General features: G+C 36.7%; 3 protein-coding genes across 3 annotated transcripts; all 3 read left to right on the plus strand.

The window, feature by feature from the left end:
* Positions 1–195: 195 nt before the first annotated feature.
* Positions 196–9,650, plus strand: LOC145912599 (exostosin-like 3). Its single transcript, XM_083000125.1, has 19 exons — positions 196–441; positions 546–689; positions 1,007–1,103; positions 1,745–1,843; positions 2,005–2,114; positions 2,274–2,365; positions 2,449–2,589; positions 2,689–2,928; positions 3,524–3,627; positions 3,686–3,773; positions 3,867–4,014; positions 4,539–4,776; positions 5,781–5,968; positions 6,128–6,366; positions 6,580–6,761; positions 7,083–7,285; positions 7,741–7,885; positions 8,149–8,277; positions 8,519–9,650. Exons 1-19 carry the CDS (start codon positions 350–352, stop codon positions 8,726–8,728), a joined length of 2,889 nt encoding a protein of 962 aa, XP_082856251.1. The 5' UTR covers positions 196–349; the 3' UTR covers positions 8,729–9,650.
* A 3,717-nt stretch (positions 9,651–13,367) lies between these two features.
* LOC145910321 (sorting nexin-5-like) lies at positions 13,368–16,657 on the plus strand. The gene is made up of 9 exons (XM_082997393.1): positions 13,368–13,501; positions 13,756–13,860; positions 13,934–14,032; positions 14,100–14,306; positions 14,366–14,555; positions 14,764–14,845; positions 15,014–15,230; positions 15,505–15,639; positions 15,890–16,657. Exons 1-9 carry the CDS (start codon positions 13,499–13,501, stop codon positions 15,959–15,961), a joined length of 1,110 nt encoding a protein of 369 aa, XP_082853519.1. The 5' UTR covers positions 13,368–13,498; the 3' UTR covers positions 15,962–16,657.
* Positions 16,658–17,343: 686 nt separating this feature from the next.
* LOC145910322 (3-dehydrosphinganine reductase-like) lies at positions 17,344–19,825 on the plus strand. Its single transcript, XM_082997394.1, has 8 exons — positions 17,344–17,454; positions 17,598–17,933; positions 18,039–18,131; positions 18,203–18,305; positions 18,370–18,482; positions 18,692–18,764; positions 18,820–18,960; positions 19,390–19,825. The coding sequence occupies exons 2-8, from the start codon at positions 17,637–17,639 to the stop codon at positions 19,563–19,565; spliced, it is 996 nt and encodes a 331-aa protein (XP_082853520.1). The 5' UTR covers positions 17,344–17,454; positions 17,598–17,636; the 3' UTR covers positions 19,566–19,825.
* The last annotated feature ends 129 nt before the right edge of the window (positions 19,826–19,954 follow it).

Genomic DNA, 19,954 nt, shown 5'->3' on the forward strand with positions numbered 1-19,954 from the left:
TTTATAATAAAAACAACAGTAATCCATACTTTTGAAAATCAAATGTGGGTTGAAGTAATAAAAAAATAACATTACATTTGATTAAACAGTATCATCTAAATGCACAACTTATATATTTTAAAATAATATCAAAATTTATGTTTTTTGTGTACCTTTTCTCATAATCTTGTTCCGCATGAGTGCCATAAGGTCAATAATCTACATAGTATTGTAAAATATACACAGTACACAGATAAAGAAGTAAAGGCGTTTTGCGGTTTCTTCGCCTTTGTATTGAAGCATGTGTATAGCCTACATAATATCATATTGGGGAAAGTTAAGTGAATAGTTTTGTTCACAAAACTGTCCAATGGCGATAAATCGAAGTTATGGATTAAAATCAGATGTGCGTGATTCCTGTTTTGAATATATGGGATCGGATTTTTCTCAAAGATTTAAAAGGTATAAACAAAATTTTTACAATCTGCTTTTGTTTAAAAATTATTTATTAGTATGGTGCTTTTTGGAGGTAGTTCAATACAAGCTAATTTATTTGTTTTTTTTAGGTTTTTGGTGGGTGTAAGATTGTCAAGAGTGGCTCTTCTGTTTGTTGCAATTTTTCTTATTTTTCATTATTTCACAAGTCATTTTTTCAACCCACTGCCAGTGGACTCTGGCCCAAGCTTGTTGCCTTTAGATTCATCATATAGGTTAGTAAACAGTTTAGTTTATGTTACATACTACTTTCTATAGATTTGGTTATACACTTTGTCGCTAGCGAAAACATGCAACTAAAGAATTTGTTGACTGGTTTAATTACATGAATAAAATAAATCATTTAGAAAAAAAAAACGAAAAGTAAAATAAATAATTCACGACTGATTGTCCTTATGCCCAAGTTGCAAAATTAAATAACCACCATTGTGTTTGGACGATTTTTCAGGACTTCAGGCTTCATCTCACACTACAATTTTTCCATTAGTTTAATTTTCATAACTAACCGTGTTTTGTCTTAATTTTTGTGTAGGTTAAGGGACCTGAAGCATATAAAGGACCTAAAACGGATAAAAAAATCTGTTTCCATTGAACTGCGCGACTTGGAACATAAGCGAAACCAAATTCAGGTAAATCAACTGTATATACCTAGTAATTTGTTGCCTAATCGGTGGCTACTGTTGAACAATTACATGTTGTGATTTCACAAAGTTGAGTTGCAGGAAAGTCACGAAGTTGATTGAGCTAGTTTTAAGCTCTGTCATAAATGTCATTCTACATTTGCATTTTTATAATAATTTACTGTTTGTGACTTTCTTGCAAGTGTTATGTAGCAAATTTAGCAACTGGGATATTTAAAGGGTTTTCAACTGGGGTTCTATAGAGCCATATGCAATGATCTATTGAGGTGTCCACCCACATGATTTTTCTCAAACTATAAAACTGATGTTGCTGGATCTGCACTGAAGTTCATTATGTGGCCATCACCAAATAAGGTCCTTAATTTTTTTGTTAAGGATGGGGGGCAAGATAGTCCATGGACCCAAACCAGTCAAGACACCCAGATCTATATATAGGAAGAAAACAGTGTTTGTAATGGTGCTGAATCCATTATAGTCTAAAATTGGTCAGCAAAGTTGTCTAATAGTCACACCAGCTACACTGATGAGACCTTTGAGGTCGAAACAGTGGCCATCTGTCTGCAGCTTACAAAATAAAATATAAATGTTTGCTTTCATATTTTTAAAACACCTGAAAACAATTGTTTCAGGATGACATTGCTATGCACCAAAATAGATTAAATTCAATTGAACAAATGTCGAAAAAAGCACAAAATGAGTTGGATGTTTTGAAACGTCAGATCATTCAGGTAGTACACAAATACAATTTTTCCTTGCATAATATTTTACTATGTTAGCACAAAAGCTTTTCATAAAAAATATGTAGTACAAAAGCTAACATATTTGTTAATATCTTCCTAGATTTTTACAATTGTTTTTGTTTTCACATCTGGCTTTTGTAATTTTGCAGCTTAAAAATGAGCAACGTGAAGCAGCCAAACCTAAAATGGCTGCTCCTGCTCGAATTGTTGCCACTGAGGAAGATAATATAGTGTTACCCAGTCCCACAAGATATTACAGGTTTTTATTATTCCTTGCTCTCACATAGTTTAGTCAACTTTTAAGCTAACATTTTAGTCCTTATTTAAAAATTTATTAAATCATCAGTCCAAGAATGTCTGTTCTTTAACCAGGTTTTACTATATTTGCTGTTAATCTAATATTTTCATCATCTTACAGATGTCGAATGCATAGTTGCTTTGACTATTCACGCTGTTCCTTGGTGTCACAGTTTCCAGTGTATATTTATCCACACAATTCAAACTCCGCAAGTAAATACAACACATGTTTAGCATGTTGCAGTTGTCACTACTGTGTCCCACAACATAAACAAATATCTCTTTTGTCTCAATAGATGCACCTTTATTTTCTGTGACATCCTATATTTATGAGGCAACAGAAAGTGTGTTTTCTACAAACATGTTCAGGACTTCAGATCCTAATTCAGCTTGTTTGTTTATTGTGTTATTGGGTGAAGTTGAAACTAGTGAAGGAGGTACGTTACTTAACATATGTCCTTCTTGTTGCAGTCTCCTGTAAAATCAGTAGCAGATTTAAAATCATAATTCTTATCCATGACAACATTTCTTCATAGTTAATGCTGGGACCAAGATAGATCCTTCTAGCATATCGACTTGGCTTCAGTCCTTGAATCACTGGAATGGTGATGGACGAAACCACTTGTTACTTTATCTCACACGGAGTTCAACCGCACAAAATCCACTTCTGGGTGCAGATACCGGCCGAGCAATGATCGCCCAGTCAAACTTTGCTTCAGAGCAGTTTCGTCATGGCTTTGACCTAGTTTTACCAACTCTCGCTGTTCCAGGGAAAGGTTTGTTTTGTAGAAATACAAACATTCACTCTTGAAAAAATTAACTAGATCTCTTAAATTTCTGTGTTAATTTTTTTCCCAAACAACAATAATCATAAATTATGTCGAGTCCTTCACCAAAGCAAAGACAAATTGCAATATGTGGATAACAAACGCCTTTGACCCAAATCTTCTAGGGAATACACAACAGAACAATATATGCTGTGCAGGGCGTCGATTTTTTATTGCTTGTCGAACATGGAGAAAAAAATGAAAGTGGGCGTCGAATAGCAGAAATATCGTAGTCTGAAGCTAACACATGAGAACGGCCTGGCGTAGTTTTCAATCAAAACATTGCATGTCTTTTAGCGTTAGATTGAACGAAAAATAGTATTAGTTTCGTAACAGGGCATTTGTTCGGTGGCAATGCTCCACCTTTGGAAACAATAGTTAGGTTAAGTATAAGGCGGTTTTTCGCTGAACTTCAAAGAAAGTGCTGGTGATAAAACAAAACAGTAATTTTTCGACAAAAAGGAATTATGTTTGCGTTTGTTTCTAAACAGACAAAAATATTTCACAAAAGGGTGGATTTTTTTACACTACTTTTTATATGCAGCTCACAAACTACAAACCTCCGAACAAGAAGTTGATCAACCTGCAAGTGATAACTGGTTGGATGAGGGAAGGGGGGCTTGGGTGGATGACGATATTCCGGTTCAGGTAATTATGGTTTTTACTGCTCTTGCGCTTGATGTTTATCCGCTTTGTGCAAATCTAGGTTCCGGCTATACGCAAGTACATGTTGTCATTTCAAGGTCAATGGGGTTCTTCAGTGGGAGCCGCCGTCCCCTTCCTTGCTCAGGGTGGTACGTTGCTTGCATGTTTTTTACATTGACACATAAACACACTTGGTGTTGTGTTGCTAACTAAGTGGCTTTGATATCTCTTAAATTTTGCAGAAATTAACGAAGAAGATAAGGAGGCTGATTCTGTTTACCACCAACTGTTCGTCGAAACTTTAAGTACGGAATCGAGCTCTAACTTACACGGGAAGTTTTTTGTTCAAATCAAGTGCCCAGAGGATAGACTGGTCATCCCAGGATACAAGTATGCTTTAACAAACTGTTTTGACCCCACATGTTTATATTTAAATACGGTAAATTTGTATATAGTTTAAACTGCGAGTTTGTACAGCAAAGTTACCTTCTCCAACGATGTTTTAATTGTAATTATCAATTGTTATTTGGGTGCAAAATATTTGGAGTGAATAACTTTGAATATGAAAGCCAAAGCTAAAATGCTGTTGATCATATTAGTAAACGTTTCCAACACATACTGGGTTCATCATCAGTAGCATTATAGTACTGATGTACTTGGCTTTCAATTGTTATTATTCCGCGTTTTCGGCTTTATTACGTTTAAATAACGGACCACGCCCGAGTGCATCACGTAATTTGGGATGACATTGTACGTTTGCGCTCGTGCACTAATAGATACAACAAGTTGACATAAAAGATTATTGTATTCCTGTTGGCTTTCGCCAGTGGCAATGGAAGTACATCTCGCACCACAGTGATACTTTCGATACGTATTAATTTTCGCACAAGTACATTATTATTTGATGTCTGCAGGTATGAGTGGGCATTGTGTGGCAGTTTTTCAACCCGCAGTTCGCTGATGTCCCAAACTACGTTTGCACTTGTTCCCGCATCTGAACGTCACACACTTCTCGCCTCAACCTCGATATTCGTGATCCGTTTATCTGAAGCTTTACGTGCTGGAGCAATTCCCGTAGTTGTTGGATCCCACGCTTCACTTCCATTCGGCGAGTTTGTCCAATGGGAAAAAGCAGCTTTAATTATTCCGCAGGTATTGGTAGTATACAATGTTTATGACGAAAATGAGGCATTGGTCGACGATACCTAAACTAGTTATATTTATTCCGCAGTTATACGCGTTAAATACACTGTTAACAAAAAAGGTTGTATGTGCCACCTTTTTTGGTGGTTTACCACTTCCACCTTTAGGGTGAAAGAAAGAATTCCACCCTGAAAGTGAGTTTTTTAACCACCTAAATTTGGTGGAAATATCAACAACAAAACACCTTTTTATGTTGGTGGTTAGGTTGAAACTGCCTTTATTGTAATTCGTTTGTTGCACACCACTTATTTTACTTAGTTTTATTGGTTACCACTGCTGTCACAATTTGTTGACGAAACGAACTACCGACAGTGGTGGTCTGACATTTGGCAGTTTGTACACATAAACAGCCAAGAAGGTGAGACATTTGTTTAACGATGGCGAAAAATTGATGTCAAATATCCAGTATAGGGACATTATTAACGTTACAGTAGACTGAACAGACAAACCATCTTGTATCATGCACCCGTCCACTGAAACAGTTATTGTTTTTGTAGCCGAACAAAACAATATAGTTGGATATGGTGTCTTGGCATCCTAGAAGACGTATACGTTCCGTAAAAGTTAGTTTACATTGGGCCACCATCGGGATTTCCGATGTCGCTCGCTGTCCTTGTCAGGGTGCTTACAAGGATTACGTCAGCAGAAGTTCATCCGGGGTTGGGTTGATTATTGTTGGGGCGCGGCAAGCTTACTTCCAGGCATTCAAAGACGCTATACCAATTTTATTTTCGGTTTTTATGTAAACAGTGAAGGTAGTCTTTCATCTGTGATATAGCATAATGCAGAGAAGAGAACATGAGCGAACTCACTTCTAACAAGAGCTCATCATTTTTTTGGTGTGCGTCGTTATATCAGTAGTGTGTAACCGATTCCACACCAAACATTTTTACGAAACATTTTATTTCTTTATGTCCAAATGTAAACCATTATGTTGTGTTTGCTCTACCCAGGCTCGCATCACAGAACTAAGCTTCCTCCTCTCCAACATTCCCCACCCTGAAATATTGTCAATGAGAAGACAAGCTCGCTTTATTTACGATGCTTACTTCTCATCCCCTTACGCTGTTATCGATTCGATGCTTGCTGCTGTAAGGACAAGACTTCAAATCCCACCCCTACCAGTCCTGGATGAACCAAGGTATTGGAAATCTTCGATCTCCTTTTTTGGTCTTGTATTTTTCATGTCCAAAAACAATAAGATCACTATTGTGGATTACTGTTTAAAGCGAGAACACATGGCAAAGAGACAAATTAATACAAACCATATTCGAATATTCCTGCTTTTTGTACGTGGCAGTGATGTCATCGAACACGACAGCTTTGACGTGCAAAACCACGAGGTGGCGCCAGGTGACGCACAGTCCGAGTTTGGGATTCCCCCTCCCGAACCACGAACGGATTCACCAAAGTTTCTCCGCAACCTTACAATGGTGACACTAGACGCAAAAGAATCATGGAATTCTATCCCTGGACCTTTCAAGCTTTTCCCATACCTTGCAACTGATCGAATGCTCCCAACTGACGCCCAATTTATTGGTGGGCGTTTTCTCTCAGAATTTTTGCTTCAAAATGTTGGTTTAGGTATTATCAATTGTCAAGTTAAAATTGTTTGGTATTTGAAGTGGGCTTGTGTGTTATGTAACACTGTTTCTAATTTTACATTATCATTAGCAATACGCAGTAAATATGCAATATTTATATTTTCTTGTTATGATTAGTTATTTATTTTTGATTGAACTTCCAACCCAGGATCAACAAATGGTTTTCGTCCCATCGGAGAGGGAATTGGAGGAACAGGAAAAGTTTACCAATCTTCCCTGGGTGGGAATTTTCCCCGCGAACAATTTACCATCGTAATGCTGACGTACGAACGGGAGGAAGTGTTAATGCAGGCAATAGAGCGTCTCATCGGCCTCCCGCATTTAAACAAGGTAAATGGCATAATTACTAAAACATATGTAGGAATTCAAAAATATTCACACAAAACTGATTTCCTTTGTAATTTTTTGTGGTTTCGTTTTCTTTACCCAAGCAAAATCGTTATCAGTTGGCCACAGGTGCCACCTCAACAGTCGCTGTGATGTTTTGTCTTGTATCCTGTTTGTATAAAGTAGAATGGCCCGACCCACACACCAAACATAAAACCTTGGTAGTAAACCAATTATAAAAAGAAAAGGTGGCATTGGACTACGATACCATAACCAAACCATCAAAAACTCTACCAATCTAAAGTGTAACATTCTTACTCACAGGTTGTGATTGTTTGGAATTCACCCAAACCTCCAAATGACGACCTCCGGTGGCCAAAGATTGATGTCGAAGTAGCGGTGGTTCACCCAAACCGCAACAGCCTGAACAATCGCTTCGTGCCATGGGATGAGATTCAAACAGAGTGTGTGCTTTCTATTGACGATGACGCACATCTACGTCATGACGAGATGTTGTTTGGTTTCAGGTTGGTTGTTTGTGGTTGGGAGAGAATTTTTACTTTTCACCGGACATTGACTTTTTACGTCCTTTGCACTCATTGTTGGAGGGACTTACTTTTGGGTTACGGGGCACAGAATACAGGGAGTCAGTTATATTCGCACTGGTGATTAACACAGTTGTGTTTTAAACGTTGGCATAACAACCATCAATCAAATTCTTTGCTTAGGCATAAAAATGTTGTGCAAAGATTGAACAACATTTGCATAGCTGTAGTATTAGCAGGAGGCTAATTCACTTTTCATAGAACTGGTATTTACAGCAACTTGACGCAAACTATGCGGAAATCAATTGGCGCTTCCACCACCAATTTTATTGTAATTACTGCAGTTTGTAATGTTGAAAACTTAATGCAGGATAAATATCTGCGATGAAATTTGATATAAAAACAAAAGTTCTGACGGTAAAACCAATTTGTTTTAGAGTGTGGCGACAACATCGAGATCGTATTGTCGGATTTCCTGGTCGTTTTCATGCTTGGGATGCAAGCAGTGGTTCGTGGAACTACAACTCCAACCATACATGCGAACTTTCAATGGTTCTTACGGGTGCCGCCTTTTTTCACAAGGTAGAATTTTTATCACTGCTTTTCTTTTGTGAAATTACTTGCTAGTTATTCCCCTAAAGTAAGTTGTACCTCGGTGAACTCGAATTTTAGGTGTTGTTTGGTGTAATGTTGGTAAGTATTGGTACTTCATCAAATACCAACTTTCTCCTTTACTAACATGTGATGTTAGTTCCTACTGTGAAACTGTGCATTGTTGTATTTACATGCACTAACATTCTAATTTTTGACCGTGGCTACTTTGCATAAAATTTACATACATTCAGTACTACATGTACCTGTATACCCACTGGATGCCCGCTGCCATTCGAGAGACGGTTGACGAATACATGAATTGTGAAGATATCGCAATTAATTTTCTCGTCTCCCATATAACAAGACAACCTCCAGTTAAGGTGATTGTTTTGGTTGCATATCCTTAAATTTTAAAACGCATTGATGGTTTAAAGTTGTTTTTGCATTTATGTAATCTAACGCTTTCGGTATAAATTGCAAGTTAAGGGCAAACTTACTATTTTTTTGCAAAAAAGACTTAAATGTTGTAAATCTGTTCACGCGCAACAACAATTACTTTTACTCAATATATTTGGAATAAATAATCATCAAAAACCCTAAACTTCAGTAAAATCTGTTTAGGTGACATCAAGGTGGACGTTCCGGTGTCCCGGATGTCCAGTGGCTTTATCTCAGTCTCAGGAACATTTCGACGAGCGACATAAATGTATCAACAAGTTCGTAAAGATATTTGGCTACATGCCACTCATCTTCACCCAAATACGCGCCGACTCAATTCTCTTTAAAACGCGACTTCCTCACGACAAACAGAAATGTTTTAAGTTCATTTGATAATTTCTACCTTTAGGTGCAAAAATGCGAAAATGTTTATTTTGAGCTGTGTTGCTTTTTAAGTTCGAGCGATTTTTAAAGAAGATAAAACATTTGCAGATTGTATCGATTTTAAGTGACACTGTCTCTTCGTAAGCTTCTTTCCACTCGAATATTGTTTTGTGAATGGATTGTTGGGAGTTCATATTGATTTACCCCGTTTCGGCGTCATATGAATGGGTGAAATGGTTGGGTTTGTTCATTCTGTTGCTTTAACCTTATTTGAATAATCAAATGCAATTTGTTCCTTGTGTCAACGCCACCACAGCAACTTTGTGCTTTTCCAACAAACAATGTTGTTATTGGATTCTGTATCACGTTACTCTACGTTTATTTATCCAGTTATTTACCAAATCAATGTCTTAGTTGTTGCTGATTGATGGTGGGAAGGAAATGTCTCGCAACACCTGTGTTGTTTTGCGCTTTTGCAAAATTTGCTGTTGAGAAAGTTTGTTTGTTTTTGGAAACAACTCTACCCTAAATGCAAAAGTTGCGCCAAAAGCTTTGTGTTTTTGTCATTGATATTGTTGACTCTTGAAATATCAAATTGCAAGTGTTTCTTTTGATGCCGGGCATCGTGGAACTTGTATCTTGAGTGTTTTCTTTTTGTAAAAGTTTCAATTTATGTGTCTCAACCTTTTCACTGTGCCAGACAATTAACGCAACAGCCCCTGCCCATCTCACTTACCACAGTATTACGTTTCAGCATACATAACGCGTGGTTTCGAAACGTTGCGAAACAGTGCTCTTGCCATTGATCACAGATTTTCGTTTCATGAGCAGCTGCTTCGCCCGTTGCGCATTTTCTTTTTTATATGTTTAGCGCAAACTTTTCATCCATACTTGTGATTATTATTATTATTATTAAACTAAGAAAAATCAGTTTGTTTTGTGTTTAATGAAGTTAAGATGAATTATCAACAAGGCAGGTAGCTACAGTTTTTGTTCAGTTCACGTGCACAGTTACAAGCATATTGTGACCAATATCACACAAGACAACCAAAAGGTAATCCTGGCACTGAAAAGTATATGTGATTTCAATTTGCTGGCCTGCTACGTTTTTCAGCGTTCCATCATAGTTTGTTTGGCCACACCAACTTCCGCGTTGTTTCAAACATTTTAGGATGGAAGCGTTTTGGAGCATTGTGTTAGCTCCAGTGTGAAACTACCACAGAGCCAAAGCGCAAAGGCTTCATTCGTTGAAGGTCTTTTCAGTAACCTGGTTGCTATGCGTGAAGCGTTGCTTGTTCGTGTTAACCGAGAGGGGTAAAGGGACGTCTTGTCGCATGTAAACAGTGTTGGGCGATAGTCTGGCCGACGCAGCGCCGTGACGACTTTCCGCTAAACAGGAGGAAGTCGATGTTTTTTCGTATGAGCGATGAAATGACTAGTAGACTGCTGGTATTACTTATATGATGATAACAATTACTTACAGGTATAAGCAGCTCATGAACGCTCTTGCTGCAATACTACGGTGTAACGTAACTGATATAAGCGCAACTGTTACACGAATTGTTGCTTGCATTTACTTAAGTAATTTTACAGGTGTTAGTTTTGTCTTAGAGCTGTATGTGGAACTAATACGTGATGTTCATGTTTTTCATCTGAACACTATGGATGAAAAAACGACACTTACTGGATCGTACGAGCCGTCTTATCCTGTTGAATATTCCTCAGGTCGAGGTTTGTCCGGTCCGAACTCTTGTGTTACACACGATGGTTCATCAGACGAAGAAAACGGAAGATCATCAGACAGCGATACAGAGAAAAATCAAGGAAAAGAAGACGAACCAGACCAAAATTTGGAGCCTTGGCGAGTTGGCATTAAACTTTCAGATGGTCCAGATGATATGGTTGATGACGAAGACTCGGACTCGGATGATCACAGTTCGCCCGATGCCGAATTGACAGAGGTTTTTGATTACTATTCGGATATGTTTCGACAGGCACACGAAGGTGATTCTGATAGCGACAGTGACGTCGATTTTGTTAGTTATGACGAAATGGTGACCCCGCCGCCAGCCCCGGAAATCGTGTTTGACGAGGTTGAATCACGTGAGAATTTAGTGTCAGCACTAGCAAAGAAGGACGGCGATTCTGCCAAAAACGGTTTAAGTCGCAAAAGCAAAACAGTAACTTTCAGAAATCCTATCTCAGAAGAAGATTACGATGCAGAAGTATCTTCTCAGGAACCAGACAATGACAAGCAACGGGAACCTGAATCTGCTGAAAAATCAGAAAAACCAATCACAATTGAAAACGAAATATTTTTATCTTCAGGTCAAGCGGTTAATCAGGTTATCGAAGTTTCCGCTATTCCCACTTCTATGGATTCTGCACCTATAAGTTTGTTTGAAGCACTTTCCTCCGTCCCACCACAAGCAGACGAAACATTTAAGTCTGAAGAGGTTGCATCCGTGTCACCTAAAGCACGACTTTCACCCAAACTTAAAAGAAGCTTCCAGAATGTGGAGAGCGAAGAGTTTGCAAATATCCTTAAAGCTTCGAAAAAGAGAAACCGGCCATCTATTGAACATATTTTTAATTTGGAAAATGAAGAAAGGATTGATGCAGTCCCTGAAACTGTATCACAGACAATGTTAGGAAATACTGTGGAAAATGCCTCTCGTCTGGTGTTAGATGTTAGCGTCGTCGAGAACCAAACCGCAAAAGATACGAACACCGAGTCAACAAGGAACGAGTTTGATATCAATGATAAACAAATAACTCCCGAAAACACTCCGCTAACACATGCTTTAGAGATCATACATCCTGATGCAATGGTTGATGCAAGGGGAAACGAATTTCCTGGCGATTTTGATGATAGTTGTACAACTAATATTCTCGACGGTTTTGAAAACAAACAGGAAGAAAACAAACTTTTATCTAACGATGCGATGCAAGATCCCGTGGCTGCAGTCGAGGATGTGATCGACCCGACAAAGATACAAAGTGTTTCCCGAAATGTGCAAGAATCTATTGCAGAAGCACAAGAAGCTGGCAAAGAAAAGTGTCTTCAAGCAGTTGAAAAGGCCGATGAGGCTGCAAGTAGTCACATAAGGAACGAATCGCCCTTTAAAGCGTTTGTGATACGAGCGCTAAGTGTTTTTATTTGCTGCTACACAACACCATCCTCATACCTTTGGTAATTTAAGAATTCAGCTAGTAAACATATGAAGTGCTATACGTGATTGTAATTCATGCATTGTGCTAAGTTCCGTTACGCATGATATAAACATCGTGTCAGGTCTGACCACGATTTTTAATGTGCATTGAATGTCATATCGCATAGGCGTTGTTTCGTTGTTGCTTGTCATTTAACTAACGAAGCGTACGGACTAGGACATTGTTGCTTATGATTATCTGCGGTAACAGGTATTGTTACTTTATTGTGCTGTATATTGGTTGTCCATGCTGCTGTATATTGGTTGAAGAAAAAGTGCTATGCTTTTTGTTAGAACTAAATAAATGCGAAATTTTGCTGAAAGTAGTGTGAAAGGCATATATATATATGCACTCTACAAGCAGTGACCCAAACCTTGACTGTTTTGACTATCCCATGACAAATTTCAGAGATTTGATCTTTTTATTGTCCAGGGGGATTATTAATAGAAGTAAAACCAAGTCTCAATATGTCAACTCAAGAACGAAAGTCTAGCGCCGCTGAAATTGAAAAAAAGATCGAAAATACATTTGACGAGCTTAAAGAAAAAGCGGAGGAAGCCGGTGAAAACCTGAAAGATACTGTAGAAGAAACTGCCGAAGAAGCTTCGGAGCGCATTAAAGAGGCAGCTGCCAAAGCTAAAAAGTCCACCATTTGGCACAAACTGTTTTCGTGCTGTAATTGCTAAATTTGTGATGTTCATGTGTAAACAACTATATTATTCTCAAAGTTTTATCTACTTGTACATAAAACTATATGACTGCATATTTATGTAAGGATATAGCAACAATTAAATGTCCGACCCAAAGATGGTAATGTTTTTAATATTAAATCTGTTTTGCACATCTCCTCAAAACTTAGTTAGATCAAAGCTTTTGTTTTCTTATAGTTAACACTTACTTTTGGTGTTTAAAAAAAATTGCACATGAAAGCAAACAATCTTTTCGACAATCTTTATCTTGATTTATGCACTACAAAGTTATTTTGAGTATCGTGTAAACATGGACGGATGCCAAAAAGGGTGCGGCTTGGTCCTGTGATTAACGCAATGCTGTGTGTTTTGTGAAACCATGTTTGTGTATCGTGTTGCAGCTTTGACCTTTGGGCAAAATTTAATGACAACGTTATGAATTACATGATGTCATGCATTACATTTTCTGCAAAAGGAACTTCGAGTGGTACTATATAACCCACAGCGTTTTATCTAAAAAATTGTTTTCACGTTTCAGGTTTATAGACGCGACAATACAAAAAGAGAAAGAAAAATAGAAACGCTAATTTAAAGAAAATGCGTATTTTAGTTATGCCTGTATATGTTTTAATACCTCGCCCTATAAAAAGTACTAAAAATGAAAATAATAGAAATAAAATTATTGTTATACTGGAGGAGAGAGCTGAATTATGCAGGATTGCAGCAGCGTAAATATAAAATAAAATACAACGCCGCGGACAACCAAGTACCAAGAAGAAGAAACAAACGTTGAGTTTTCAGGAAAGGTTTGAAAGACGTTTACCACCACGCAGACTTTAGAAATAACAATTAGTTTGAAAATCATCTGCGTATATCAATGGTAAGTTGGTGTGTTTTATAGCTTACAGCAGTGTGTTCCCGTTTTTTTACATTTTCGGCAACACAACTCAAAACGAATGTGCATGGCAATTCTAAATCTGTTTTTATATTTAGTTGGAAACTCTAATCTGGTTTTACTAGAACTTAATTGAATACACTAGAAAGTGTCTTTATGGTAACAACATGTTATATGCCTCTGGACATCAAACAAGTCAGCAGCTTGGGGTCCATTGACTTACTTTATATTGTTTACAGGCAGAGGAAAATGGCATTGTCCCATTTAAACCATTGTTCAGCAGTAAAGTTCCCAATGCTGCCAAAAATGGGGAAGTTGTAGAGTTTTTTATAGAAAGTAGAAAGGTATATCAATCAGAATTAAGCAATTTGAGTATCTTATGACATATTGACTGTTTTCACTTGTACATATTCACAGTATGACAGTGAAAGAGCAACGGTGGTCATCAGAGTACATGATGATTTTGTTTGGCTGCTGCATTGTTTAAAGACACAAGGCAATGTATCAAGTGTAATAGTAAGCACATTTTGTTGTATGTAGACGTCGGCATAAAATCATTACTTATATTATGCTTCATTACTAGTTTCCACCACTACCGCCACAACCTACCACTAGCCTTCAAGCTGCAGAAAAAAAAACAAAAAAGCAAGCTGGTGAAAAAGCAAGGATATTGGTTGGTGATGATTATGGTGACCATTGTCGTGCATATGAGAAGTTTCTTGAGCTCTGCACACAACACCCCCGGCTTGGTCATTCACATGTTCTGCATAACTTTACATTTGAAAAAGATGTAAGCTCCAATCTGTATGTAAAATGCAACATTAACTAATTTTGTTTTCAATTTGGCAGCCACCAGCCAAAGTCAAGGTAAAAAGAAATATTTTTGAAGTGGTTACAAAAGCTGTGGATGATATTCGTCTTGCTAATTACAAAGATAATGATGAATCTTTTCAACAAATTCGAGTTAACAACAATGAAAACCTAAAAAACATGAAGGAAGCAGCTACCAAATTCCAGGCCATTATCAATGTAGAACACAGTAAGTGTAGTATGAACACAGTTGTGTAATAAATCAGCTTTGGTTTGACCTGGGATTTATGCACTGCAATGCAACGCTGGTATAATTATGTTTGTTTCTCTAGTTATGTTTTGGGGTTTCAATGTCAAAATATTTTGCATTATATAGTCGGCAATAACATATATATATACCATCAATTGTCAAACTATTATCAACACTAAATTTGTAGGGATTTCCAACACCTACAGAGATATTCAAGAATCTGTTAAATCTTTACCAACCAACGAAGGAAATACCACAAAAGCAAATATGTAAGTGACAAACATGGCACATGGTTAGCTAAAATGTTGGCCTTTTGAAATTAATTAAATCTAGTATATACTTATTGAATAGTTTTTATGTGTGTGTACAAAAAATATGCATCACTGCCATAATATGAAACACCAGATTTTGACGATGTCAACAAATCCTCAATACAGGCTTTTCGAACTTTTCTGTGATGCACTTGAACATTCAACTGAGGAAGGTCATGTTATTGCTGTTAACCACCAACGCACACTTGGAGCAACATTACAACTCTATGCTGGCTTTGCAAGAAGTGAACATGAAATGCTGCAGAAGAGAGTACAAAAAATGGTGGAGTTGGCAAATGCCAAAAAGGCATTTGAAAAAGCTAAACCAGCAAAAAAACAGCAGGTATTATCTGTAGAAATATGGAACACAATTTTGACAGATTTTATGTCTGAAATAGAGATTTTTGTTTGTATTTGCTAAATTCACCAAGTGTTTGTTTTAATGTCTTGTAACTACCATACTTATGTTTTCAATTGCAATGGATTTTCACCCTGTATCACAGGAAGTACTTTAAACTCATTGCCTTCACAGAAGTACTCAGTGCAATTGTGTGTTGTGTATATGTGTTATATTTACCTTTAAAATTCACATCATAAATATATATTATGCTTCTCAGGTTGAAGAGATCATGAAAGAGTTGGAAAGGGAACTTAATGATATGACAGAGCTTGCGAAGCCTGAGCTTGAGAGACACAACCGACAGCGCCTGCTTACAGTGCAAAAAGCTCTTGTACAGCTCGCAGATTCGGAGGTAAATTGGTACAGTATTTTCTAAGTTTGGCTGTTGGATACAACATGTTCATTGAGTGAGTTATAAATGCAGGAGCAGGACAATTTATTGTTATGCATAAAGTTTATTCAATCACTCTCTGTTTTATGTCAACATAAGTATGTGTGGTAAAATTTATGTACAAAAAATATGTTATGCAATGTTAACATATGTTTATTGCAAAAATATCTAATCACCTTCATCACTAAACTTATATTTTTTATTGTTTTAGATAAAAAATGCCAGAGATGGTTTAGCAGTTTATACCAAACTCTATTCTGAGGTGCAAAAAATGGATCTTTGACACTTGGTCTTGAAGCAAAACTTTCCATTTGGACAAAATTTTTGTACTATGGCAGTCAGTGTTTCTAATTCATTGTGACAAGTTTTTTTTGATATTGCTGCACTCCAATAACTTTGCAATTGCTTCAACCAGTTTTGTAACATTTTTTCTCTAAATAAATCTTAAGTGTTAAATTGCACTGATCGTGTAAAACTTGCAAGTTGATCAGTTACTATTACACTTCATCTGTTACATTTTCACGCCACAGATCAGTTTATTCACATTTTAAGTGCCTTTTTAGATATTCTACATTGATTTCAAACTAATAGCCAACTCTTACTATTTTTTAACGTAATCATGCATTTATCCTACAACCATTCAAAAAATTCAGCTATATATTCTTTGTATTTATGCCTGATTTAACAAACTATTTTATCTACTACCAAATGAGATCATTCTTATGGCAGTTTTCTTTTTGTTTTTCACTGTTTTTTTGTTTCTGTGTGCCTTTAACCAGCATATTGATTTTCTGGTGAGTATGTTTGCAAGGACGATTTGTTCCATGGTGCATGCTTTGATTGTATTTTGCATATGGGATAACTACCTTTACACCAGATTCTCTGATTTAACTTGTCCGGACCTAAAATTTGCTGCTTGTGGTCATTGATTTTCATGTGCAATAATGTTTGCCCAATACATCTCACAACATTGAAATTAGAGTTTGATTTTGGAGATCCTGTTTATCTTATTGATATAAAATGAGATTTGCTTTCTTTAAATTTAAAGACCAAACACAATCCACCGAAACAGAAAAAAACTACAAAATTTGATCAAGGTGAAATAAAACTGCCACCACCATCATATTGTTACATCATTTGGTCACGGTTATTTGCAGAACAGATGTTTTGGTTGACGGTGAAAAATTCCATTATTTTATCTCAACTTTTTATGTTGCTTGGGTACCACAAGATGGAGCCCCAGTTTGCATGTAAACTAAAACCAAATCAGAAAACAGCCAAATACAACGGATATTTCGTCGAGTCAAAGAACACTATACAATAGTGTTTTATGGCCGAATTCACAATGCAACGTATAGGCAGTCTATCCTAATGTTTAAGAAAGCAGCCTATCGTGGACACAGTACAAGGTATAGTCTGTGTTTCCCAAAAAATGGTACGTGATGGAACTCAAGCACCTTTTGGTTGTTATAGAGGTCTAGTCCGTATTTCTCCACAAAAATTTATAGCCTAATGTTTACAATTTAAAAAAAATGGTTACCTTATCCGCAAGTTTACGTGTCGCTTGCCATATATACTTTAGCTTCAGCTGGTACTGGAGCACGCATGTTTCCTAATTTGATTCCTCACACAACTAAAGTGCTGGCGGAACGAAGGATAGTTCTTTGAAACCAGATGTTTAATCCGTAGTCCGTCCGTTAGTAAATGTCAATGCATATGCACATTGCAGGTCGGCTGCACAGACGAGTTTGTTCCCGCGCCCTTTTCTTTTCACTCGTAAGTGCAATGATTTTAATTAGTATATGTAAGCTATGTGTATTGTCGGTCTGTATTGTAGGTACGTCCCTGAAACCACTGTGAAGCGCCGCATCGTCAAAATAGGACAATAGTTCTAATATTCAAATGTTTTTTGTGTTTAGGACCATCTCCAAATTTCCAATTATTAAAAACATAGCACCATGTTGGTACTTATTTTTTTTCCTGTTGTGATTGTTGTTCTTTTCTTCATTGTATCATCAAAACCCAAGCGTTTAAACATTACTGGTTCTCATGTTATGATAACTGGGGGATCATCTGGGATTGGTCTCGAAATTGCCAAAGAATTTGCAAAACATGGGGCATTTATCACGCTGGTGGCCCGTAATGAACAAAAACTCGTTGAAGCCAAGACTGTCATAGAACAGCACATGAAGGGTGGGGGAGATCGACAATGTGTTACAACTCTGCCTCTTGATGTTTCTTCATCAGCTAGTGAGGTATTTACAACTTTCTTACCAACAGTTGAATTTTTTATTATTGCACAAATTGGCATTCAATTGAAACTCTCACACAGCAATAACTTATTTAAAAATTGTTTTAAGGTTGAAGTTGGAATAAAATCAATGGAGGAACGCCTGGGACCAGTTGATTATCTTGTTAATTGTGCAGGCATTTCATTTGCTGGAACATTCGAGGTATATATGCATTTTATGCACCAACAGTAAAAGATTAAATAAAACAAAAGTTCAAGTTTAGTTTCAATTAGGATACCCCAGCAGAACAATTCGAACTTTTGATGAAAGTTAATTACCTGGGTGCTGTATTTTGTACAAAAGCTGTTTTACCAGGAATGAAAAAACGTAGAAGAGGTAAAAATATGTTCTCTATCCCATTTGTAGGTTTGATTTATGTCTTTATTTGACAATGTTACAGGTCGAATAGTGTATGTTAGTTCACAAGCTGGGCAAACTGGTGTTTTTGGCTATACAGCTTACTGTCCAACCAAGTATGCTCTTCGTGGTTTCGCTGAAACTTTGCAAATGGAGGTAAATCCTGTTGGTAAATTTGAATAACTGATTATGGGCACAAGTACAGTATGATTGTAGCGTCACAGAATAAATGAACTACCACCGGATTATTAATTTGCTTGTATTTGCAAATGCACATTTACAACTTTGCCTTTATGTCAGCCAGAAAAAAATTGTTCTGCATCATGCGAAAAAACTGTAAATTCTATTCTGTAAAATTGTTTCAGGTGAAACCTTACAACATAGGAATAATAGTTTCATATCCACCTGATACAGACACACCAGGATTTCATGTTGATGGTAACTTTTGGTGAAGTTTAAGAAAAACTAGTTCCAATATACTAGTATTTTTCAGATGAAAGAAAGCCCGAAGAGACTCAACTAATATCAGAAACATCAGGGTTTTTCATGCCTGATGTGGTTGCAAAAACAATTGTTCGTGATGCTGCTCGCGGTGAATTTTCTTCAACAAATGGTTTAGATGGATTTATTCTAGGTAGAATTTAAGCAATCTTTTTTTTATAGTTGAAGTTTGTTAAAGTGGGCAACCAAGAAAATTTTATCTGGATTTGAGACACTATTTTGAGTTTATGTTTGTTTGTTTAAAAAATTAGTAAATTTAGTATTTATAACCATAGTATATTCACTTCGTTTGAGACAAACAATGTAGCCCATATAGCTGCTGTAAAATTAATCGGCAGATGTTTTAATTGTTTCAACAATCATTATCAATATATTATGACAAATGTAGGCATGTAGATGTAATGATACAATGTAGTAAAAAGTTTTTCCAAGTTTACTTTTTGTTTAAAAATCACCTGGTGTTTACACAAATTTCCCATGTTGAATGGATAAGAAAGAACCTTGAAAAATCAGACTAGGCAACCATTATCACTACACTAAAAGTTTTGTTTACCATGTTTAGGTCAAGTTACGGCAGGAATGTCTCCATGTAATTCAACATTGTCAGCCTTCTGTCAAATAGCTTCAATGGGCCTTTTGAGAATGGTGTCTCTTGCCTATCTGAAGCATTTTGATGGCATTATTGCAAGATGTGCTCAAAAAAGAGACAATGCAAGTGAAGCTTCCAAGGACAAATAGTTGTACCACTGATATCGCATGTTTGTGTTTTTGTAATCTGCTCAGATCTTCTGCAAAATTCCTGCTGATTGGAACAAATGTTATACTTCTTACAACCAAACTGTGCAACCATTGCATGCCTGGTTATTAAGTCTAATGACTCGTAGCAAATATTACTGTTTTGTAGTAATCATGTTGTGTGATATATATACACTAATGTGCTTTTTTGATATACCTACACTACAGTGTTTGGATGCGTCGTCACAATATTAAAAGTAATTTGGCGTTTTTGCCTCTGCAATGTTGTTGAATCAGGTCTTTCAAGGGGTTGTATGGAAATAAAACACTAAAGATCCTCGCACAAAAACGTATTTAGTTGCCATCTATTTATTGCAAAAAGATCATTAAAT

The sequence above is a fragment of the Ascidia mentula genome, chromosome 8 (assembly GCF_947561715.1).
Source record: "Ascidia mentula chromosome 8, kaAscMent1.1, whole genome shotgun sequence".
Classification (NCBI taxonomy): Eukaryota; Metazoa; Chordata; class Ascidiacea; order Phlebobranchia; family Ascidiidae; genus Ascidia; species Ascidia mentula.